At 55.8% G+C, this 24,640-nt stretch overlaps 1 protein-coding gene across 1 annotated transcript; it reads right to left on the bottom strand.

The window, feature by feature from the left end:
* Positions 1-1,110: 1,110 nt before the first annotated feature.
* On the bottom strand, positions 1,111-14,520 carry SCN2B (sodium voltage-gated channel beta subunit 2). The gene is made up of 4 exons (XM_081154234.1): positions 14,310-14,520; positions 7,019-7,185; positions 6,539-6,749; positions 1,111-4,713 (listed from the first exon to the last, which is right to left on the bottom strand). Exons 1-4 carry the CDS (start codon positions 14,356-14,358, stop codon positions 4,514-4,516), a joined length of 627 nt encoding a protein of 208 aa, XP_081010360.1. The 5' UTR covers positions 14,359-14,520; the 3' UTR covers positions 1,111-4,513.
* Between the last annotated feature and the right edge of the window lie 10,120 nt (positions 14,521-24,640).

Genomic DNA, 24,640 nt, shown 5'->3' with positions numbered 1-24,640 from the left:
GCTCCAAAGTGCTCTCCCAAGTGTTCTGGGAGAAAAGCCCAAGAATGAGAAAGATGTTGTCTCTACCCAGATGAGACTAGCAAGAATCCCCAGTGCCTTCTGCTGCACAGTCCACATCCCCTGCCTCAGTTTCCCTATCTGTTCAGCAGAAAAGCACCCTCTCTGACATCCCATTTGGGGCAGGCTCTGGAGGGCAGACACCTTTTTAAACCAAGGTAACTTTGGTCCTGTCAGATGCAAGCCACCACTGCTGCATGCTGCCACTTGCTTTCTGGCTTCTCTCCTGGTTGCAGCAGTAATCCTGGCAGGCATTGGGACCATCAGTGTCAGGATCCTCCTGGAATAGTCTAAAATGCATCTGCCACCAACCACTGGCCAAGGTCTCTAAGTCACCAGGATGCAAACAGAAATGACAAACCAGGAGAAATGTAGGAACCAACCACTTCAGCATTACCTTGCCGTTCAGAAAGTTGAGAGTTTTCTCATCTGGCAAGTGTGTGAGTGTGTGTGTGTAAGAGAGAAAACACAGAGATATGAGAACAGGGACCAAGAGAGAAAAGACACGTGTGTCTGCAATGGTGGGGCCTGTGGGCCAGGGGTTGCCTTGGGGCTGAACTTGGGCTGATTCAGTGGTACCAAATGGGGTGCAGCAGTATGCAGATGGGACATGAACAGCCTGACTCCCCCCAGCCACCCTCCCGAGGGCAGACTCTGACCGGTGCAGAGGCACTGCCTAGTTACACGCTGCTTGGAGATAGGCCGGAAGGAAGGCCCTCCGTTCACAGAAGGGATAGAGAGCATCCGTGTAACAGTCAGCCTTGGGGGGCTTCAAAGATTGTCATCACCTCAGAAATAGCCAAGAGCCCTCCAAGAAGTGGCTTTTTAGCCGCCCTGTCCCCAGAGTGCTCCTGGGAGTCTCCCAGGATTCTGGGAAGGCAAAGGCGAGGCGCTGCGACATCTGTCAACAAGGGTGGACTAGAACCTCATCCTTGGGGACTGGGCGTTGTCAGTGGTGTTGCCAGGAAAGGAGCGTCGAGGGTCCCAACAGGATCCTGGCAAAAGCCTAAGCTTACCCCCGTCTGCGCTCTGAAAAAGCCACACTCAAGGAAGTTCAGGGAAGACAATCTGTTTATTATAGCAATAGATCCAATCGAGAAGACAAACTGCAAAGGAAACTCAGTCACAGCAGCCGGGCCACAGGGGACCGGTTCAGCTTCTCTCCCACCACCTCTTGCAGCCACCACAGCACAGCAACCTTGAGGGTGCAAATGTCATTGAATTTTCCCCGCCAAGTGCTCAACGAGCAGTAAAAGCATTCAATAATTTGACTTTCGTGAATCAACTCAAAACATTAGGAGATGATTGTTTCCCTCCCTGGTGTATCGTTTGGGGTGGACATAGTGAGATGTTTTATATTTGTATATATAATATAGCTATACCTATATAGAGACTGTACAAATGCATCAGCAAGCTTTAATAAAGGGAGACGTCAGCAAGAGGCACGGCGAGACATAAGTAGGAAGGAGAATCTCGTGATTCGCCACCCGTTCCAACCCACCAAGCCGTTCCTATGGCCTGGGACTATCCTTTGGACCTGGCCAGTATTTTCCATTACCCATCTGCTTAACCTGGCCTTGTAAATATTTACCAGCCCAGTGCCCCAAGGAGACTCACAGGGAGAAGTATGGATCCAGTCACCATTTCCTTTTCTTAACTGGGGTAAGTGTGATGAGTCCATATCTAGGGGCAGATATTTCCAAAGCCAGTTCCAAGGCACCTCAAGGCATTTCAGTCCTGAATAATTGTGCTTTGTTCTTATGAGCTAAGTTCCGTGAGTTGGCCAGCCCATCTCTCTTTACGATGGCCTTTAATTAGAAGGAGGGGACAGACGGGGGTTCTGAGAGCAGGAGAGGTAGGGCAGCTGAGAAAGCCCGAGGACTGAACCCAGCAGAGCGCAGTGGTGGGTACATGCGGCCAGGTGGGGCTTGAGCCCACAGCGCAGAAGAAACAGCTTGCTGCTCTAAACTAGAAAGCAGGGTAGAGAGCTCGCGGCTGTGGAAGCATCTCACCGCTTTCCCACCTCTATTCACAGAAGCCCTCGCTTGTTCCCAACCTCATGGCCCTGGGGGAGGCAGCTCTCTGAGACTTCTGGAGGAGACCCTAAGAGGCTTGAGAAAAAGATGCATATGAGGGTGGGCACCTGGGGCAAAGGTGGATCCTGGCCCATCTCCATCTGCTTGGGCCCATGAGGTCCTCGGAGAGGACTTACCCTCCCTGGGCCCCGCTGGGTCAGGACAGAGAAGGGAAGGAACCCAGAAGCCTTGGGCTACTTTATGGAGAGTTAGGATTTCTTAGACTAAACCTAGGGATCTTACAAATAATTCTGAATGTTATGAGTTCTGGAAAAAGAAAGGTCCTCACCATCAGCCCAGATCCTCACTCATCCTGGGAGAGGAGGGCACTTGAGAGGTTGCCAAAAAATGATACCTGCAAACTACAGAATGTATTACACCCTTGGTTTCAGCTGGCATGAGGTGCCCACCACCCACCTCTCCCCTCTCAGCTGGTTGGCTTGAAAGATGGGCAATGTCCCCTGCCCCCAGGCATTCTGGTGGCTTAGCCTACCCCATTGGCAGTGTGTTGATTGGCAGTTAGGTACCCAGCGGAAGAGTTAGAAAGTCCAGGTGGGCTGGACCCACCCCACCCAGGAGGTATCTGGCTGGTTGCCCATCCGCCACTGTGCCCGGCCTCACCCTCTTCCCGGCTGCATCTTCTTCCTTTCCGCTCCTCCCTTCCCAGAGCTCAGATTCTGGAATCTCTTCCTTCTTCCCCAACTCCAGCCCTGGAAGTGGCTGTGCAAATGGAATTAGATGCACCAAAAAATTAATCCCGGTCCCACAGTGCTGACCTGGCAGTTCCCGACTCCGTATGGCTTTGTGCGCATCACCGGCGCCTGACACAGGGCCTGGCACACAGCAGATGCTCAATAAATGGACGTTAAATGAAAGCAAATTAAACCGACTCTCCCATATGCTATTGCTCACTCCCCAGATTGACCATCTAACGGACAGAGGCAGAGAATGGTCCCTGAGACTGTCGCTGTCCTGTCTCCACCCTTTCCCCCAGACTCATTCCTGCCCTGAGCGCTGACTCCCTGAGTCTGTGCAGGACCTGAGCTCCTGGAAGCCCCAGGGGAAGCCCAGCCTGGGCCGGGGGTGGGGCATTGCCCGCAGCTCTGTCCTCACTCCCACCCTTCCACCCCTGCCTCTGGGGAGAGGAGCAGGGCTAGGTAGGCACCCCTCCCTCCCTCCCCACCCCTCCCCTCCCAGCCCACAGAGGCTCTGTTCATTCAAACAGGAGACTGAGGAGCCAGAGGAGGTGGCAGGACCCTCCATTTCTGTCCGTTTGAGCCTCAGTGTCCCCATCTGTAGAATGAGTGACTGGGCTAGTTGATCTCTCAGGGTTCCAAGGTAGGGTTCGCCTCAGAGTTTCCCTCTGCCTCCCTCTCGGGTTCCCTCGCAATGAGTAAAATGGCAGTGAAAGTTGGCTCCCTAGGAGGGAGTGGGGGGGGAGGGAGGGTGTAACCTGGGTCCAGATGGGACAAGGCTGCAGTGCCGCCCTTGGCCCCCTCAGGGAAGCCCTTCCCTGGCCTCTGGTCAAGTCAGATGGAAGCTGCTGAGGGCACCTGGAAAGTCTGCGGAAGCCCCCCAGGAAGCCGCCTGCACGCTCCTCTGCGGTGGCCTGCACGCCCGGCGCTCCCTCAGCCCTCGCCTCCTCCCTCGCCTCACCTCCCGCCTGGCCATTCCGACCCGGCCCAGGCAGCACCCTGTTAGAGGCCGTCCCAGCAAACCTCGCTTTACAGTGGCGCTCTCCCCGCACCCCCCAGCCCTCGGCTGACTGGCATGTGCTTCCTGGCGGTGGGCACCTATGGTGGACATGACCACTGCCTCGATCAACACGACCCACCCATGACCCAGCTCAGGAGCTCGTCAGTACGATTCTCACCAAAGACCCCAAGGGGTTAACAGTCACCAGAAAACCACAAGCTCCTGGCAGCGCCATCAGAGCAGGAGAGGGTGAGGCAGAGCTCCCAGGACCCGCTCAGCTCCACTGCCTCCCGGCTCAGCTGCCCTTCAGTGCCCAGACATGCAGGTGTCCCTTTAACACGCCCCCCCAAGTTAAAGGAGCCCACCGCCACCCCCAGCCTGGCAGCGCTGCCCAGCCCAGCCTTCCCCAGGCAGCACAGGGAAGCCCCCCCACGGGTGCCCGCCAAGGCCGCCACCCGGCGAGCCCACGCAGGAGCAGGCTGGGCGCGGAGCCCCCCTCCCTGGGACCCTCCCCAGGCCTCCCGCTCCTCTCGGGCCTGGCAGTGAGCCCACCTCTCCCTGTCCGGGCCGCACGTGCGCACGCGGTGGCGGGCTTCCCAGAGGAAAGAGGTGGGCGCGGCGGGGATGGAGTGAGGGGCGGGAGGGCAGCGCGCCCGGCAGCGGGCACACTGCACAGGGCGGGGCTGCTACTTGGCGCCGTCCTCCGGGTGGCCCTCGCCCTCTGTCTTGCCCTCGTCCTCCGTCTTCAGGTCGTCGGAGCTCAGCCTCTGCTCCTTTCTCCTCCTCACGCACTTCACCACCACGAGCACCAGGATGACCACCGCCAGCAGACCGCCCACGGAGGCGCCCACGATCACCGCCACCGTGGAGTCCCGCTCAGGGGGCTCTGGGGAGGGACAGACACGCAGCGCTAGGGCTGAGAGAGGCAGCCCCCGCTGCTCCTGCCCTGCCCCTGCCCCTGGCCCTGCCCTGCCCCTGCCCCTGCCCCCTGCCCTTGCCCCTGCCCCTGCCCCTGCCCTCTGCCCCCTGCCCCTTCCCCTGCCCCCTGCCCCATGCCCCTGCCCCCTGCCCCATGCCCCCTGCCCCTGCCCCTGCCCTCTGCCCCCTGCCCCCAGCCCCTTCCCCTGCCCCCTGCCCCCTGCCCCCTGCCCCATGCCCCCTGCCCCTGCCCTCTGCCCCCTGCCCCCAGCCCCTTTCCCTGCCCCCTGCCCCCTGCCCCTGCCCTCTGCCCCCTGCCCCCAGCCCCTTCCCGTGCCCCCTGCCCCCTGCCCCCTGCCCCTGCCCTCTGCCCCCTGCCTCCTGCCCCTGCCCCCTGCCCCCTGCCCCTGCCCTCTGCCCCCTGCCCCCTTCCCCTGCCCCCTGCCCCCTGCCCCTGCCCTCTGCCCCCTGCCCCCAGCCCCTTCCCCTGCCCCCTGCCCCCTGCCCCCTGCCCCTGCCCTCTGCCCCCTGCCTCCTGCCCCTGCCCCCTGCCCCCTGCCCCTGCCCTCTGCCCCCTGCCCCCTTCCCCTGCCCCTGCCCTCTGCCCCCTGCCCCCAGCCCCTTCCCCTGCCCCCTGCCCCCTGCCCCCTGCCCCTGCCCTCTGCCCCCTGCCCCCAGCCCCTTCCCCTGCCCCCTGCCCCCTGCCCCCTGCCCCTGCCCTCTGCCCCCTGCCTCCTGCCCCTGCCCCCTGCCCCCTGCCCCTGCCCTCTGCCCCCTGCCCCCTTCCCCTGCCCCCTGCCCCCTGCCCCTGCCCTCTGCCCCCTGCCCCCAGCCCCTTCCCCTGCCCCCTGCCCCCTGCCCCCTGCCCCTGCCCTCTGCCCCCTGCCTCCTGCCCCTGCCCCCTGCCCCCTGCCCCCTGCCCCTGCCCCCTGCCCCCTGCCCCTGCCCTCTGCCCCCTGCCCCCAGCCCCTTCCCCTGCCCCCTGCCCCCTGCCCCCTGCCCCTGCCCCCTGCCCCCTGCCCCTGCCCTCTGCCCCCTGCCTCCTGCCCCTGCCCCCTGCCCCCTGCCCCTGCCCTCTGCCCCCTTCCCCTGCCCCCTGCCCCCTGCCCCTGCCCTCTGCCCCCTGCCCCCAGCCCCTTCCCCTGCCCCCTGCCCCCTGCCCCCTGCCCCTGCCCTCTGCCCCCTGCCTCCTGCCCCTGCCTCCTGCCCCCTGCCCCTGCCCCGGGCGCATGTGGTCCCAGCCTTACTCTGCTCTGTGGAAAGAACTTTAGTCAAAGCCAGAAACCAACCAGGGCCATTTACCTCTGAGTCCCCACCTCAAAGCCCCGGGAGGGCAGCACGGCACAGTATTTAAGGCACCACCTTTGAGGTGCTGGCCGTGTTACTTATTAACTGTGTGATCTTAGGTAACTCACTGAGCCTCCCTAGGCCTGCTTCCTCACTTGTAAAATAACAGTACCTCCCTCGGAGGGCTTCGCAGGAGGAAATACGGTAACCCCCAGGGGGAGCTTAGCGCTATAACCGAGACACAGCAAGCGCCAGTAACCGGAAGCTGCTGCAGTGACTCTGAAGGTCATGGCCAGACTGAGAGCGTCCTAAGGACGCTCAGGCGTGCTCCCAGGTCCTAAGGGACCGGAGGGGAGAGAACGGGTGCCTGTGCCCCGTACAGCTCAGCCCTGCCCCCACAGTAGGCCAGCCGCTCCGAGGGAGCCCGAGCGAGCTCTGGGTGGCGGTGGGGAGGGCGACGGGAGGAGGTCAGGGGCGCCCACGGCCCGCCCGCTCCGCGCCCTCACCCTCCAGGAGGACGTTCAGGTAGATCCTGCCGTGGCCGCGGTGGCGGTCGGGCGGGTTCATGACGTAGCAGTTATAGAAGCCCTCGTCCTCCAGCTGCACGTGCTTCAGCGTCACCGACACGTCGTACTTGCTGGGGTTCCCCGAGAACTCCACGCGGTCCCGGAACCGCTCCAGCTTCAGGTTAATGATCTTCATGCGGAACTGGAGGAACTGGAGGTGGGCAGGGCCGGGCAGGGGCTGAGCAAGGAGCCACAAGGACAGTGGAGCCCTCCCCCATGCCTTCTTTTCCCTCCAGATCTCCACCTCCCTCCCGGCCGCCCAGGCGTGACCACACACCTTCTGCCAAACCCTCTGGAGCAGACAGCCCACCAGGGTACCCAGGCAGGGTGCTGGTCCAGTGCAGGGGCAGGTGGCGGGAGAGGCGGGCCTCGTGCCGCAGGGCATCCTGCAGCCCCACCCCACCCCACCCCGGGACTCACCATCTCCTCAGAGCAGTTGCCACACTCCTGGTAAGTCCAGTTCAGGGAGAACTGCTTGTGGTTCACCGTGTAGCAGGAGTTGAAGGTGCAGGCCAGGCGGGCATCGGAGCCATTGAGCGCATTGAGGGTAGTGGGCACTGTGACTTCCATGCTCCGCCCTGGTGGCACTGCAGACAAAGTCATAGCTGGTGAGTGTTCTGGCTGAGGGAGGAGAGACAAGCCTGGGTACCTGGTGAGAAGTGGAGCAGAGCCATGGCAGAGGGCTGAGTCCCTTATGGCTGAAATTAGTCAGGGGAGGGGTGGAGTTCACGAAGCTCATAAGGGGTAACTGATGTGGCCCTGGGGGTAAAATCGGGGGCAGACCAAGGTAGAGAGAGACCAGATCACCTGTCAACCCAGGGACAGACAAATGGCCCCACGCCTTTTCCAGGCATCGCAGGGCAACCCTGTGGCCCGGCCATCCTGCTCCAGTCCTGCCAGTGCTACCAGCTAGCTGAAGACTTTGGGGAAGAGCCTCAGTTTCCCCATCTTCTCCAGCACTTCCAGCCACCTCTGCTGAGCCAGAGCCCTTCCAGCTGAAGCTGCAGCGTCCCTGGTGGGACAGACAGCATTGAGGAAAACAGACATTCAGAAGGCCTCCCAGTCCACGGCCAGAGTGAACAGTGTGCCCAGCCCAGCTTCTGTGCCAGCCCCGGGCTTCAGGCAGGCAGGAGAGAGGGCGAACAAGCAGGGGGAGGGAGAGGTGCCCAGAAGAAAGTCACAGTCCCAGGCGCCAGCTGTGGGGATGTCAGGCTGGAAACACTGCGGTGGGAAAGGCGCAGGTGGAGAGGGCGGCAGGGTGGGAACAGCGGTGTCCGTGGGACTCTGTGAGGAGCGCCAGACTCGGTCCGGGAGGCCTGGGGGTGAGACTGACATTCTTGGCTGGGCGGAGTCTAGGTGAGGCCAGTAAGCCCAAGCCCTGCCAGCTGAAGCTATAGTGCCCGCCAGGGGACAGAAAGCGGGGGCACAAAATTCAAGGACACCCACTCTCGGGTCACACAATACCTCCTTAAATGTTGCACCCCAGGGCCCTGGCCAGTGTAGCAATGGTTAGAGTGTCAGCCTGCACACCAAAGGGTCGCCGGTTCGATTCCGGTCAAGGGCACATACCTGGGTTGCAGGTTCAGTCCTCAGCCCTGGTAGGGACGTGTGGGTGGCAGCCAACTGATGTGTTTCTCTCACATCACTGTTTCTCTCTCTCTCTCCCTCTCCCCCTTCCGCCCTCCCTTCCACTCTCTCTAAAAATCAATGGAAAAAATATCCTTGGATGAAGATTAACAAAACAAAAAAATTTGCACCCCAGGCACTTCACTTGCCTCACCTTAATCTTGGCCTTAATTCTAAGATTCTCTGCCAATACCGTCAAAACCTCATCCCAAGAGATTAATTTATTCATAGAGGACACAGTAATGTTCAGCATCAATCACTCATTCACTCGTTTACCGAATGTTTATAAACTTCCTGCCATGCCCTTAGTCCAGGCCTGGGGGAAACTGCTGTGAGCAAGACAGGCCGAGGGGCTACAGCGAGGAGCTAGTATTCCAGGGAGGGGACAGACACTAGCGAGGAAAGGAAGTGACACTGTGACGTTAGGTAGTGAGGTTTGGCAAGAGTTTTAAGAGATGAAGCAGTGTTCAGGGAATGCTGCTCTGAGGCTGACATGCAGGCGGCCCCAGGCTGAAGTGAGGGAGTGAGCTGTGTGAAATCTTGAAGGAATCAAGTTCCAAGGCAGCAGAACATCGAGAGGAAAGTCCCAATGGCTGAAATGAGCCTCGTAGGTCTGAGGAAGCAGGGCGATCAACAGGGCAAATGGTGAGACCTGAGGTCCCAGAGTCAGGCAGGGACCAAGTCACAGGCTCTGTGGGACAGAGCACAGACTTAGGATCTGCTTCCTTGGAGTGAGGCAGGAAGCCACTAGGGACTGGAGCAGGGAGTCACGAGGCAGCTGTCCCCAGAGCTGCGGCTGCCTCTGTGGGAATGGCATAGACCGGAGGCCTGATCAGAGGTGGGCTCGTTCCCCCTCTGCCTTCCATCAGCTGAGATGGAGACTCCGGGCAAGGTCCTTTCCCCTAAGCCTCAGACCCCCTCTGAAGAATGCTGACTGGTGACGCCCTCTCCCTCTGCAGGGGTTTTTATGGTGATTAAACAAGATGAAATATCTAAAGCACAGTGCACAGTCTGCCTGGGAGTAAGTGCTCAGCAAATAGGAGCTCTCGTCCTAACTTCTCAAGTCCTGCTCACCTAGACAGAAGGGCTTCTGGGACAGTCCCCTGGCAGAGGGCACCTTGGAGCACGACCCCTGCAGGGCTCATTCGTCAAGCTGTTCAGCTGTGCAAATCTGCAGACCCCACCCCCTAAGCAGCCGCACTGAAGAGGGAAAGAGGATTCCAAACCCTCTGCTCGGCCCATCCCCTTAGGACGAGTGGCCCATACACAGGACTTAGGCCAGGAGATGCTCTGAACTGCCGGCCCTGGCAGTTACAGCGAAGCCCACGGAGGGCTGGTCATGCAGACCCGTCTGCAAGGCGAGGCCTCCCGCGTGCAGCGAAATGCTCATCAGGGGAGTGTGAACTGGGGAGGCTGAGTGGACCCACCAGGAAGAACAAAGCCCAGCTCCCCTCCCCACGCTCAGTCATTCTGAAGGCAGCTAGCACAGCTCCAGGCAGGGAGGAGTGCGCAGAAAACGCCTCACCGCCCCCACCCTGCAGCGCAGAGAAATCCGCAGAGGAGCTTGGCAGGGCCTTGTCCTGAGCTGACCTCATCTCCCAGGAGCTCCCTGCTTCTCCAGCACCGTCCCTAGAAAGGGTCTGCTACTTCCCAGGGCCCCCAGCCAAGCGACACCAGGAAGAAGGGGCTGTAAATCTGGCAGCCCATCCCTGGCCTCTGTTGGGGCCCCAGCCCACGACATCACCCCACGAGGCAGCACCCTTCATACTGAAGAAGCCAGGACCCTGCTGTGTAGGACGGCAGAGCCACAGGGGCAAGGGGCCTCTTGTGGCTGTCAGGAGGGGCAGACAGAGAGGTGCAATGCAGGGTCCCACCCCCTAACCCCAGCAGCGGTCCGGCAGGCAGCACCCGGCTGGATGTACGCGCGCCCTCTACTGCCCAGCCAGGCCACCCGCCAAGTCCCGGCAGCAGCTGAAGGACCTGGGAGTCAAAGCAGAGGGGGAGCCAGAGCGGGTCCCTCAGGAACCGCCGATCTAGCCAGTTGTCTCACCAACGCGGGAAGTGAGGCCCTCGGAGACACACAGAAGCTGGGGCAAGCTGGGGCCAGAGCCATGGTGCTGGCTCCTAGTCCAGGACACAGTGTCCGCAAGTCCTCACCAGGCAGGGGCCTCAGGCCTTTCACCAGTCCAGGCCCTCAGGAAAAACGAAGCCACCCCTGCGAGGCCAGAGCTGCAGGCAGAATCCTGGTCTGCTGATGAACTCTGCCCTCAGGGAGTGCCCAGTCCACAGGCAGGGCCACAGGTGAGGCAATGGCATGGAAAGGGGCTGCTGTGTCACGGGCACGGCTTGAGCTCTGTGGGCATTTCCTCGATTAACACCCGCAACAACACTCCTCCACCTTCCCGAGGACGAACTTAGGCACAGCAGCTCAATGAAAGGCCCAAGGTAGCAAGTGGGAAAGTTAGATTTAAACCCAGGTTGCCAGGCTCCAGAAAGCGGGTTGATGGGTTAAGGCTGGGTGGGGGTGTGATTGCTTTTCAAGGTGTCCCAGGGGCCAGACCTCCTGCTGTCTACACCGTAGATCCAGTCAGGGGGGAATGGTTCTGTTCAAAGGAACTCCCTGCAAGGAGAGCCCAGAGTCTTCCTGGTTGTCTGTTTGGGACCAGGTCTGGGGCCTGGGTGTCCTGATTTCCAACTCGCAGAAAGGAAATGATCAACAGGGGTGCAGTCAGGATGTGGCTTTTGAGCTTAGTCCAAATCATCACTGGTGCAGGGCCTCCCCATTTTCTCCAAGGCACATCTGGCCCCTCAGGCCCGTGTCACCCACTGCTCTCACTGGCCCGTCCTGCAGAGATCACAAAATGTGCTCATCTCCTGCCAAACACTATCTCCTGCAGAGACCAGAAGTGACTTCTTGTCACTCCTCCCTCCAACCCTGTAGCAAGTTTATTTTCTTCTGGGTTAAAACAGAGAGAGTCTAAGCAGAGAAACTGTCTCCCGACCTTCCAGACCACACTGTCTCCTGGGGCAGCCCTGGCCTCTCAGGAGAGTGGGAAACCCAGGCCCTGTCTCCTACCCTGCCTTGCCATTCAGACCTGCCCCTGCCCGGGCTCTGCCCTCTCCCAGTCCACCCCATGCGGCCATGAGAGCAATCTGCCCCCCAAACCTCCCTGGGCTCCCTGTGCTCTTGGGATCAAGTCCAGGTCCTGCGCGCGGCTTCCGGGCCCTTTGCGACCTGGGACCAACCTCCATGCTTGTCTCGTGTCCTGCCAGCTTCCAGCCCTCCATGCTCCCCCACTCCATGACCGGAGGTCCTGCTTTTCCTGGAAACACCACCTTCTTTCACTCTTCCTTCTTTCTCACCTTCACACATGCTTTTGCTTCAAGTTGGGAAGCTAGTTCACCCTCCTGCACCTGGGGTCCTCCCACTTATGCTGCAGAGGACAGCGAATAAGGTGTGGCCTCAGTGACACCCGGCCAGGGCCTGTGCCCGCCCCCCAGCCCCACCCTCCGCCTCCACAGGACAGGAGTCAGCATGGCACCGTGGCCAAGGCCAGGGCTCTAGTGCCCCGACCTGACCTTAGGCACCTCGCTTTCCTCACCTGTAAAATGGGGACAGTAATAGGACTGCTGTGAGGATTAAACACCTGACTAGTATGAAGCCACAGCAGTGCCTGGCGGTCAGTCCTGCATAAGGGTAGCTGTCATTATTATTGTCATCGTCACAGCATTTCAGTGCTCAGTTGCTATTGTCTCTGCCTGAGTCCCTCCAGAGGCCCCAAGGAGCTGATTCGTATTTGCCCCGGTACCCTGACCTAGACAGCATGTGACCCACGGTGGATACTCAACAGAAGCCTGTAGAAGGAAGAAAAGGCACCGTCCCCACCCACTGTGCCTGGGTCCCTGCCCTGGCAGCAGATATGTGCAGTGGCTTGGGTGAGGACCAGACCCCACTTTTGGCCTCGCCTAACATAGCCCAGGCTTTGGTCACCAGGCCAGTGACCGCAGAGCCAGCGGTCAGGAGGAAACCCCAGGGGAGCCCAACCGTTTGGATGGTTTCTAGCTCAAAACTAGTCTCTCAGGCTTTTGCCGCGTGTGCAGCAGGTTGCCCAGCTTGTCCCCTTGGCCAGCTCTGTAGTCATCCTCACAAACTCAGTCCCTGACAGACTCCTCCCTTGTCACTTGTAGCGCCCCTCCATCTGGAGGACTGAGGCTACCACGACCCCCAAAGCTCCGCTGCCCACCTCAGCCCTCAGCCGTGGAGTGCCAGGGTGCGCCTGGTCACAGCACCAACACGTTCAGCCAGCCTCCCTTCACGCACCCTCTCCCACCCAGGTACACGTTCAGCCAGCCTCCCTTCACGCACCCTCTCCCACCCAGGTTTGCAGAGCCTGTGGCTTCCTCCCATCACGTCGCAGTCCCCAGGCCCTAACCTCTTCACCCAGGAATCCATCTTCCCCTGTGCCACACCCCAGTCCTGGCCACCGAGCCTCCTTCCTTTCCTCACTTAGATGAGACTCTCACAAGGCTGCGCCCCCGCAGGAAGCTCCCCTAACTCCAAGCGGAGGTCACCTGTCCTCCACCCCAGCTCCTTACACCTGGCTTTCTGCCTGCAATCGAGATCCTTGGATCATTAGGTTAATATGACAGTAACGCGTCTTGAACACTGGGGGCAGTAGAGTTCAAAGGTTAAGAACAGGCTGAAGTCAAACGGTGTTCAAATCTCAGCTCGCCCTGACCTCGTCATGTGACCTTACTGAGCAAGTTGCTTAACTTCTCTGTACCTGTCTCCTCACCTATAGCATGAGGATAGCAACAGTATCTACCTCATACGAAAACCAACTACCGTGAGGTCCACACAGGATGCACAGCGCCTGGGCGCCTGAAATGCTTCGTCAAGGTGGCCTACTATTGAGCACCTGACTCGCTTATACACCAAACGCACAAAAAACCCAAGCAGTAGGTACTCTCCAGGTTACCCATGAAAGAACTGGAGCTCAGAGCGGTCGAGCAACTTGCTATGGATATGAAGCAAATGACAAAGGTGGCCTTAACCCCAGATCGGATTCCAGATCCACGCGCTTTGCACCGCCACACATTCCTGCTCTGCTGTTAACGTGTCCGATAGCTCGGCAACACTGACAGGTCTTACCACGCAGGCTCCGGGGCTCTGCGCGGCCTCTGTTCAGCTCTCCTGCCAAATGACCCAGCACAGCACACCTGAGACAGACCGTGGGGGGGGCCATTCCTGCTGACAGTCCTCGGACTGGACCGTCAGCTGCTACGCCTGCAATGAATGCGTTTAGGAGCAAGAATGAAACTGCCTATAGAGCAATCTTGCAAATGACTCTGCCCACCTACCCACCAGAAAGCCCACGAATGGTGAAATATGAAATTAACTTTGGATCACTTATCAGGGCAGACTGCAAGGCTGGGCGGGCGGTTCTGAGACTGCTCTCAAAGGGCCACAAATTCACTGGCCCCTGGCTTCCTACCTTTTTTAATTTTTAAAATTTTTTTCCTGATCCCTTCACCTGACCCCTCCTCCACCCCATCTGGACCAGTGCCTGGGGCAGCAAGTGTCCGTGAGGTCCAGGTCCAGGACCATCCCCCAAGCCCGCTTCCCACCCACTCCCCAGCACATCTCAAAACACCAGTGCTCAGGGCCCCCTGGAAGCCAGACCCAGAATCAACTTTCTGCCCCCAACTACCCCGAAGTCTCTCCTGATACCCCACGTCCACCAGATTCCAAGGACCAAGGTCCACAGAAGAAGCCCCTTGGGGGAGCATTAAGTCTCAGGACCGCACCGGTACCGCAGCTTTAAAAAACCAAGGAAGGGGCGCTGCAAATGGGTCACCCCACCCCACCCCACCCCACACACAGGTGCACTTCAAGGCAGCCGAACAAAAATCACGTCCCCTGACAATTGTCATCCCCGAGCAACACTCAGCATTTCTGTGCCCCGGCATCGCCCGGCCCCGGCGGCATCTCCCGGTCCTCACCTCCCCGCCCAAGGACACCGCAGAGGAGCGGGCCCAGCCCTCCCCCGGCGCCCTGGGGACCCTCGGCCGCGGGCCAACTTACCCAAAGAGAACACGAGGCTGAGCCCCGCCAGCCGGGCGGCCGGGCGCATTTTCAGACCGGGCGCGGCCGGGAGGTGGGAGAGGGCGGCTGGAGGGCCGGGGGCTGCGGGGGGGAATTGTTGGGTGCCACACAAAAAATAAAAATGCACGACGTACTTCAGAGACACAACGTTAAGGAAGCTTTATTTCCATCTCTCTAACATGGCCGGCCTGGCCCCGCCGCGAGAGAAAGAGGGAGTGCGAAGGGAGAGAGAGAAAAGGGGGGATGGAGTAAATTTTGTGGTTGTTGGATTTTGAAAAGCAGGTGGGAGGGCATAAAAAGTCTTTCTGAAAAGAAGAAAGTTCCCTGGGAATGTCGACCTCCAGCAGGAACTGAAGCAAGCCCTGCCTTCCCCTCAGCTGGGCCGGTCGCTGGGCTTTGAAAGCTGTTAGAGGAACCCGTTTGCTTCAAAGCTGCTGCTGAAGGGTGAGGGGGCTCCTTTTGTCATTGAAAAACACCCAAAAAAGGAGCTCTGTGTTCCTCCGTTACTAGGAAAGAGCTGGGGAAGTGAGCCGGGGCTTTCGGGAAGTGAGGCCTCCCCATCACAGCACTTTCGCTGAGAGCAAGACCCAAGGCCGGCTGGTGCGAAAGCGCCTGGGAGACCTTACGGCCGGTCCCAGCGACCGCCAGGAGGACGAGGGTCGCGCCAGCCTCACGAGCTCGGGCCTGCTGGCGGCCTGCAAGCTCGGGGACCTGAAGGAACCCCAAAGGACGGCTGAAATTAAAACTTAGCAGTTTATGACAGATAGTCTTGTCCTAGGCTAGGATCTTCCCTGACAAAGGTCATCTTTTCATTGTTGAGAGCATTACAGATGCCCCCCATTTTTACCCATTTGCCCCCCTCTGCCAGCTCTCCCCCCCCCCCCAGACCTTCACCACGCGATTGTCTGTGTCCCTGGGATATGCATATAAATTCCTTGGTTAATCTTTTCCTGCTCGCCTCCCCCTTCCCTCTGAGAATCGTCAGTCTGTTCCATGTTTCCATGTCTCTGGACTTATTTGTTTGTCGGTTTATTTTGTTCATTAGATTCCACATGAGTGAGGTCATGTGATACTTGTCTTTCTCTGACTGCTTATTTCACTCAGCATGATCCTCTCGTTTCCTCCATGTTGTCTCAAATGGTAAGTGCTCCTTCTTTACAGCTGCGTAGTATTCCACGGTGTAAATGCACCACAGCTTTTTATCCACTCACCTACTGATGGGCACTTGGGCTGCTTCCAGATCTTAGCTATTGTAAACTGTGCTGCTATGAACATCGGGGTGCATAAGTTCTTTCTGATTAGTGTTGCAGGTTTCTTAGCATATATTCCTAGAAGTGAGATCGCTGGGTCAAATGGCAGTTCCATATTTACTTTTTTGAGGTAACTACATACTGCTTTCCATAGTGGCTGCACCAATTTGCAATCCCACCAACAATTCGGGAGGGCTCCCCTTTCTCCGAATCCTGGCCAGCACTTGTTGTTTGTGGGTTTGTTGATGGAGCCATTCTGACAGGTGTGAGGTGATACCTCATTGTGGTTTTAATTTGCATCTCTCTGATGATTTTTGACCTTGAGCATTTTTTGGTATGTCTCTTGGCCATCCGTATGCCCTCTTTGGAGAAGTGTCTATTCAGGTCCTTTGCCCATTTTTTTTTTTACTGGATTATTTGACTTTCTTTTGTTGAGCTGTATGAGTTCTTTATATATTTTGGATATTAACCCTTTATCAGATGTATCCTTGGCAAATATGTTCTCCCATTCCATGGGTTCCCTTTTCATCTTGTGGATGGTTTCCTTTGCTGTGCAGAAACTTTTTAGTTTGATGTAGTCCCATATGTTTATTTTTTTCCTTTGTTTCTCTTGCCCAAGGAGATGTATTGGCAAACATTTTTTAAAGATAGAGGAAAGGGTTAATAAGCCAAGGACTATGGCAGCATTTGGGATGGAAAAGGCAAAGACAAGGATTCTCCCTACAACCTCCAGAAAGGAGTGCAACCCTGCCTGTGCCTTGATTTTAGGCAAGTGAGACCAGTGTTAGACTCCTAACCTACAGACCTATAAGACAATAAATTTGTGTTGTACAAAAACAAACAACCCTCCAACTGTTTCCATCCTAATTAAAAAAAAAAAAATCAATGTTTACCTTAACTGAGCCTGTACATTGTCTTTTGCATCTAGGATAACATACCTTTGGAAAGCCAGGGTACCTACCCTTTTTCCAGACCCCTCAGTGCAGGACCAATGCACTAGAGCAGAGACTACAAACCCTCTCACTGTTATTTTTATCATGTTAATTGTTGACTATTAACTAACCTGTACCAACCTAAGTAAAAGAAGTGCGTCCATCATTTTAGTTTTTACCCAATCCCAGAGGTTTCCCTGATTTGTTTTCTCCCGCCTCCCTAATCTATCACGGGGGATTTCATGTAACCCGCTTGAGTCTCCTCTTTTGATTGTGATGTATAAAGCAAGGTGGAAACTGCCGTTCCCCGGAGCATTATCTCAATCTGCTGAGAGTCTGCTTCCCAGACATGGTCAACAGTTTGGCTCAAACACATTCACAAAAGTTCTTCACAGGTTTGAATATTTTTTTGACAGTAAAAAGACATTTTTGAGACAATTGGAAAAAAATTAATATGGATTGTGTACTAGATTATATTAATGAAAGTTTCTTAATTTTATTGGGTGTGATAAAAATATTGTAGCTCTGTGCTTTAACATCTTTATCTGTTATACTCACCCGAGTGTTTATAGGTAGTGATACTGATACAACGACTGGAATTTGCTTTAAAATATTGGGGGAGGGAGAGGTAGGTGTTTTCGATTGTTGAAACTGGTGATGGGTGCAGAGTTCATTACACAGTCCTCTCTTCTGTGGTAATGGTTGAAATTTTTTTTGAAAAATTAGGCTAATATCACGAGTAGGACAACTTGGGGTGAAGTACCAAGGGGACCCTAAGTAGAGAAGGTGACCCCCACTTTCTGGGAAGACAGGGAAGTAGAACACAGGTTCTCAGGCGGCAACCTGCAGATGCACCAAGAGGGAGCAGCTGCTGTTTCAGGCTCTGTCTCTGCGCCAGGCTCCTGAGCGTGGCACCTCGGCTGGGAGCCCTGGGCTGGTGATTTCCCTCTTCCTCCAATTCTTTCTTGCAAATGAGGACACGGGCCAGCAGGTCTTAGCCATGCGATTGTACATATGGGGAGTCAGGGCACAGTCGGAGCCAGAGTCACAGAGCGCCCCCCAGGGAGGCCCTGCCTCAGGTGGTCCAGCACTGCGGAGGAGCCTGGAATGGATGGAATGGATGGAACAGATGGAATGGATGGAACAGATGATGGAATAGATGGAATGGATGGAATAGATGGAATGGAGGGAATAGATGATAGAATAGATGGAATGGATGATGGAACAGATGGAATAGATGATGGAATAGATGGAATGGATGATGGAATAGATGATGGAATAGATGGAATGGATGGAATAGATGGAATGGATGATGGAATAGATGGAGTAGATGATGGAATGGATGGAATGGATGGAATGGATGGAATAGATGATGGAATGGATGGAATGGATGGAATGGATGATGGAATAGATGATGGAATGGATGGAATGGATGATGGAATAGATGATGGAATGGATGGAATGGATGGAGTAGATGATGGAATGGATGGAATGGATGGAGTAGATGGAATAGATGATGGAATGGATGGAATGGATGGAGTAGATGATGGAATGGATGGAATGGATGGAATAGATGGAATAGATGATGGAATGGATGGAATGGATGGAATAGATGATGGAATGGATGGAATGGATGGAGTAGATGATGGAATGGATGGAATGGATGAAGTAGATGGAATAGATGATGGAATGGATGGAATAGATGATGGAATGGATGGAATGGATGGAATAGATGATGGAATGGATGGAATGGATGGAGTAGATGATGGAATGGATGGAATGGATGGAGTAGATGGAATAGATGATGGAATGGATGGAATGGATGGAATGGATGGAATGGATGGAATAGATGATGGAATGGATGGAATGGATGGAATGGATGGAATAGATGATGGAATGGATGGAATGGATGGAGTAGATGATGGAATGGATGGAATAGATGATGGAATGGATGGAATGGATGGAGTAGATGATGGAATGGATGGAATGGATGGAGTAGATGATGGAATGGATGGAATGGATGGAATGGATGGAATAGATGATGGAATGGATGGAATGGATGGAATGGATGGAATAGATGATGGAATGGATGGAATGGATGGAGTAGATGAGTGCGGCCTCCGCCTGCGACACAGAAGGTGCCAGGGCCCGGCCTGGAGACGCGGCGGGATGCGGGCCCATGGGCTCGGAGCGGGCGGGTGCGCGATGGACGGGGGCTCTGCGCAGCCAGCGGGGGAGCAGACGGGCCGAGGTCAGTGAAGTCAGCCTCGGCCTGGGGGCCGGTGAAGGGGTCAGACTGTGAGGCGGGGCGCAGGCAGGGGCCCCCGAGGAAGCGCCGAGGCTCCCACCGCACGGAGGCGCTGCCCGCGCCTGCATCTCCACAGCCTCTGCCCGCTGCCCTTCAGCAAGGTGCCAGAGTGCGGCTGGCACGGACACGCGGCCCATGGGGTGAAAACCGGGGGTGGAGAAAAGGGGCAACCCGGGAGGAGAGTGTCCTTCAGTGGCCACGCCAGGCTCCCCGCGGGCGGCAGGGGCGGGCACACCAGGCGCCTGGAGGGGCAGACTGGCACCCTGGGGCTGGGCGCCTCCAGACCCTCCTCCAGGCCCCGGCTGCGGCTCGGCCGCCGGGCTGCCGCAGGCACATGTCAGCGGAGAGTTTTTGTTTGGCATAGCCGCCCTCCTCCTTTTTCCCAGTGCCGCTGAGGGTGCCTGCGAGGCCCAGGGAAGCCGCTTACCCAGCTCGCTTGGTCACATCGGGTCCAGAAGCTTCTGTTGGGGACATCTGAGATAAGAAATGGGTCCAGCCCCGGCCTGTGTGGTTCCGTTGGTTGAGCTTCGCCATTTGCACCTAAAGGTCGCAGGTTCCATTCTGGATCAGGGCACATGCCCAGGTTGGGTTGCAGGCTCCATCCCCAGTAGGGGGCGTGCCGATAGGTGTTTCTCTCTCACATCGATCTTTCTCTCTCCCTCTCCCTTCCTCTCTGTATAAAATTAATAAAACTTTTATATATATATAATTTAAAAAGAAAAAAAAAGAAATGGATCCAGAAGGTCCTCTGCTTCTATTCAGTATCTAAGAGAAACCAGGCATGTGACTTACAACAGAAGGGTCAGAAGGTGCCTCAAGGGAGGTGAGGTGCCCTCTCGGTGTGAAGCAGGAGCAGACCTACCCCAGAACCTCCCCATGGCTCACTTGGGCCTCCAGATGCCCATTTGCCCCAGCAGAGTAAGTCTAGGAACCACTTAAACACCGGGGAATCAGAAACTCAGAGAATTATTTTGCAGAATGAAGCACCGATATAAAAGATAAGCTATTTGGGGAGTGAAGCCCTATTTTTGACATTTCTGTCAAGTACCACTCATCCCTGCAGATTTTACTAGATAACGCTCAGTCACCCGCCCTGCTGGCAAATAATCCAACGGAAGCAGGTTGTCCTGGCCTTTGGAATGCCTAGCTGAGGCCATCTGCCTTCGAGCCTCACCCTTCAAAGTGTGGTCCCCAAACCAGCATCATCAGCATCACCTGGAAGCTCCTTACAAACACGGCCACAGGTCCCACTTCAGCCCCAGCAAATCAGAATATTCATTTTTAACAAGATCTCCAGGTGACTCTTGAGCATATTAAAGTTTGAGAAGTGTTGCCTTCAACTAATACTCAAAGGTTTGCATCCCATGGGCAAGGAGCCAGGTTTGGGGGGTGGAGAAAAGGGACTGGCATGCAGCAGCAAATGCTGGCCTCGGGTGACATGCAGAACACCCGCAGCCTGCTCAGGAGCACCAAGGTGGGGATCCACTCCCTCCTTCCCTCCCCCCCTCTTCCTGTCCCATGCTGTCTCAGGCCATTCCATTCCAGGCAAGGTTTCTCGCCCACATGGGCTTCACACCTGGTATCTCAGCCTAAGCAGCTCCCTCTCCTCTCCTAGGAATGCCCTCCCCTCCTGCCTGCTCAGCAAGCTCCTAGTCTTTCTACAAAGCCACCGGCTTCCTCTCTTCTGCTTCCTCCTCTCTCTCCTGTGACACTGGGTACATTCACTCATTTATCAATTCCCTCATTCAGCAAACTCAAATACCTGTTTCATGCCTGTATGTGCCAGGCACTAAGCTAGAAACTGGAGGCCCAGCAACGAATGAGACACAGCTCACCCTGCGAGAGCTCATGCTCTAGATGGGGAAGCAAATGTGCAAATTCTCAGTGCAGCACCAAGAGCAGGGCCCCACTTACTGCGCACAGGAGCCAAGGCACACCCGGCATTTCCTGGGTCTCCACGTCAACGAGAGTCCGACAGTTCTGTCATTATGGTTCACAACTCCCACCTCCCCAACCAGACTGCAGCTCTCCAAGGACAGGGATGTTTCATTCTCCCGCGTTTGCGCTGGGCCTCTACGGGTTCCTGAGCAGATGAGCATGAATGAAGGTGTTTTACATCCAGAGAAAGGGCAGGACTCCGTCAGCCTCGTCCGCGGCCTACACAGTCAGCGGTCAGACGGTGGGCGCCAGGGGCAGCAGCTCCCTGCGCACGCTGGGCCACGCCGTCCCCAGGGACGCTAGTCAACCACGGGTTGGCCCACGCGAGGTCCTGTGCTGCAAAGCCCAGAGAGCACCCAACACAGGATCTCTAAGATCTTAGAAGCTCTGGGAGAAATTAAAGGCTCACACCCATAAAAATAACTAGAGGGCATCAGAAGATAAAATCTGGTAAATTAGAAGCATGTAGGAAGAGATGAGAAGCAGGAGATCGTCATGCAGGACCCAAGCGCACCGTGACGGAGAACTGCCTTGGGCGGGCAAGAAGGGAAGGGAGTTCCAGGCAGGGAACACCAAGAGCAAGGGCTCCGAAGCAGGAAAGGCAAAGGTATTTGTACCGGAAGAGTCCCGTCAGGAAAAAAAGGTGTCTGGGAAGACAAGATGGCATCTGCAACCCTGGCCGGTGTGGCTCAGTGGATAGAGCATCGGCCTGCGGACTGAAGGGTCTCGGGTTCGATTCTGGTCAAAGGCACGCACCTCGGTTGCAGGCTTGATCCCAGGCCCTGGTTAGGGCATGTGGGGGAGGCAACTGCTGGATGTGTCTCTCTCACATCAGTGTTTCTCTCTCTCCCTTCCACTCTCTCTGAAAAGCAATGGAAAAAACATCCTCGGGTGAGGATTGGAAAAAAAAAAGATGGCACCTGTGTTCAGGAGGCCATGGACATTGATGTGGAGTTCAGACAGGTGCTTCAAAAGTTCTGGGACAGGCAAGCCACTGTTGCTCTCACAGAAAGGTCTTAGCTCTCTGGGAAAACGCCGAGTTCCCTCATTTTGTAAAGAAGAGATGTTTTGAGGCTTGGGTTTTACAGAAGTGGTAATGACTGCCTCATCTCTATTGCAGAAGACCAGACCACATTTACAAACCAACTGGCCAGGACAGGTCAGTAGTCCTGGGAAACTTGGTTTATTCTTGCTAAGAGGATAAGTGGTCTGCTTTGGGATAAAACTTGCAACCTTAGATTCTCTGGGTCTAAGTAACTGAGCTGATTCAGCAGCAGCATGACCCCTGCCACACATACACACACACAGTATTTTATTTTATCTTTGAAGGGCTAATGTAGACATGTAAGCATACTGACCAGGCAATAGGGAAAAGGGGGGTTGGCAGCAAGGAACAAAAGGCTGAGGGCTGGCAGAAGGCTGCAGCCTGTTAAAGAAGGCACACCTTCCACAGGCCCCCAGTGGACAGACTGAACTGTTTTCGGTTCCAGTCGCCAAACTCTGGAGCTACTATCTTCTTCATCACTCAGGGTGGCCCGCCCTCTCCCCCTTAGGCTGCTTCCAGTTGGCCAAAGCCTGTGTGCTTCTGGAAGCCTTCAAACGTGGGAGCATCTGGTGTTCTAGGTACTTAAACACGGTGAATTCATGTACAAAACACTTGCAGACAGGTCTACAAGGAGCCTAGCTCGCTCCATCTCCAGCAGCTCTCCTGCCCTTCAGATGTCACCCTTGAGTTATGCAAAACTTCCCTGGGCTCACTTCCTAACTCTCTGTCTGGATGGGGAGAGGGACTTGGGTATTTGGGGTTAAAGGGCTTTCTGCACAAAGAATAAACAATTGACGAGAGATGGGGACTGAATCACCAGAAGAAATATCCGACTGGGGAAAACACACAGAAGGGGGTGGAGGGCTCAGACCAGGTGCTAGTCCCTCATGACCTCATTTAGTCCTTCCAGAAATCCCTAGGAGTCTCCATGTCATGTGCAGGGGAAACAGCCTCAAAGAACTTAAGTAAAGCCTGGCCAGCATGGCTCAGCGATTGAGCATCAACCTATGAACCAGGAGGTAAAGTTTCGATTCCTGGTCAGGGCACATGCCCAGGTTGTGGGCTCGATCCCTAGCAGGGGGCGTGCAGGAGGCAGCCGATCAATGACTCTCTCATCACTGATGTTTCTCTCTCTCTCCTCCTCTCCCTTCCTCTCTCTGAAATCAATAAAGACATATTAAAAACAAAAAAAGAATTGAAGTACGTTGCGATATTGGAGAGAGAGAGCAGAGCCAGGATTTGAACCAGGCCTGTTTGACCACGAGGCCCATTCCCTCTGCCATAGGCCTCTATGTTCCTGGATGTAATAGGTGATCACCCCTAGGAGAAGGGCATGAGGGAGTGAGCAGGTCTTTCTCCTGGCCCCTGCAGGGCTGTTCTGGTTTTAGGCACAATTAGTATTTGACAGCTGTGGACTTCTACTCTCAACCTTGACTCCATCCTGTGTCCAAGAGGGAGGTTCGTGGGGATGTAGGACCATGGGGGTGGGGAGAAGTGGGTTTCCCCTTCCCTTCCCCTCAGTTACAACTGCTGAACCCAGGCTGGACGCCAAACTTCGAATGAATCAGTTTGGGCAAGTCAGACCCTGGAGGGGCGCCCACACTTGCGTGGCCCGGACGCCCCCTGCAGGAGGCTGTGGAAGCTGCAGGGCCCACCGCTCGGCTCTTATCCCAGTTACTCCCTTTGAGCCAGGTCAGCAGATGCGACACCACCGTCCACCCACCTAATCCTGTGCAGACAGTACTCGAGGAAGTTGAAGGGGTCACTCAGCCCAGGACAACACATTGCTTAACAGCCCAGAAACAAAACCACTTCCCCAGGCCATCATGTGTCCCCTCCCTGTATGTCTTGGACAGGATGCTGCTTTCATACATATACTGAAAATTGACATTCCTTATTTAGAGCTAAAAGGTAAGAGGAAAATAGTTAACGACCCTTAGCCATGGCTGAACAAGAACAAAAAGAGGCTTCAGGCCTCCAAGTGGAGATCCCAGAACAGTTGGCAAAGAGAAAGAGTAAATTACGGATCTGCTATGAGAGGGTCCCAATGTTTAGAGAGTTAGAGGAAACTTTTAAAAATGTAGCTCCACTTGAAATTGTTCCATAAGTCAGAGAACCGCGAAAGACCTCTTCACCATGCCCTGAGCAGCTCCATGGGAGGGGTGGGATGCAGAGAACAAGGAGGGGCCCACAGCAGTTGAGGGGGGACAGAGCTCAGTCCAGGCTAGAAATAGGAGCTCAGAGCCAAAGATTTTAAAACTAACCCTATTGAATCTTACAATAGTAACCGAAATGTATAGGAACCTTACATTTCAGACCAAGAGTTCAATTGACGGCTACCCGTCAGCAACCCATGAGTGTCACGTCTGAAAAAGAAAGGCCTAGCTCCACCTAGGAGTTTCAGGACGCCTCGGTGAGGCTCGGCAGAGCCCCAGCTACTCATACCCAGCCGGAATCAAGAAGTGCTGGGTTGAATCCTAGGACCAAAAGCAATTGCAATGTGCTAAGTCACAGGTGGCTTTCCTCCAGTCCCTCAGTTGTTTCAGGAGTGCTGACCATGAGTTCCTCACCAACACTCCACTCGCCCTCAGCCAGGCATAAAATCAGGATGATTTTGGACTCTCAGGAAGGGTCCTGGGTTTGATTCCAGCCAAGGACACCTACCTCGGTTACAGGCTCGATCCCAGGCCCTGGTCAGGGCACGTGTGGGAGGCAGCCAGTCAATGTGTCTCTCTTACACTGATGTTTCCCTCTCCCTGCCACTCTCTCTGAAAAGCAATGGAAAAAATATCCTCAGGTGAGGGCTAAAAAGTAAAAAGTAAATAAATAAAATCAGG

This window comes from Miniopterus schreibersii, assembly GCF_964146895.1.
Source record: "Miniopterus schreibersii genome assembly, chromosome: 12".
In the NCBI taxonomy this organism is placed as follows: Eukaryota; Metazoa; Chordata; class Mammalia; order Chiroptera; family Miniopteridae; genus Miniopterus; species Miniopterus schreibersii.
Note: the sequence above shows the minus strand (reverse complement) of the source record. Positions and strands in the feature narration are given on the sequence as shown.

Bases quoted from the DNA above. Each gene is read 5' to 3' on its own strand.
- SCN2B (XM_081154234.1), bottom strand. From the start codon at position 14,358: ATGCGCCCGGCCGCCCGGCTGGCGGGGCTCAGCCTCGTGTTCTCTTTG. The intron at 7,186-14,309 runs GTAAGTTGGCCC...CTTTGTCTGCAG, and splicing joins CAGCCTCGTGTTCTCTTTGG to TGCCACCAGGGCGGAGCATG. The intron at 4,714-6,538 runs GTGAGGGCGCGG...GTCCCTCCCCAG, and splicing joins CCTGAACGTCCTCCTGGAGG to AGCCCCCTGAGCGGGACTCC.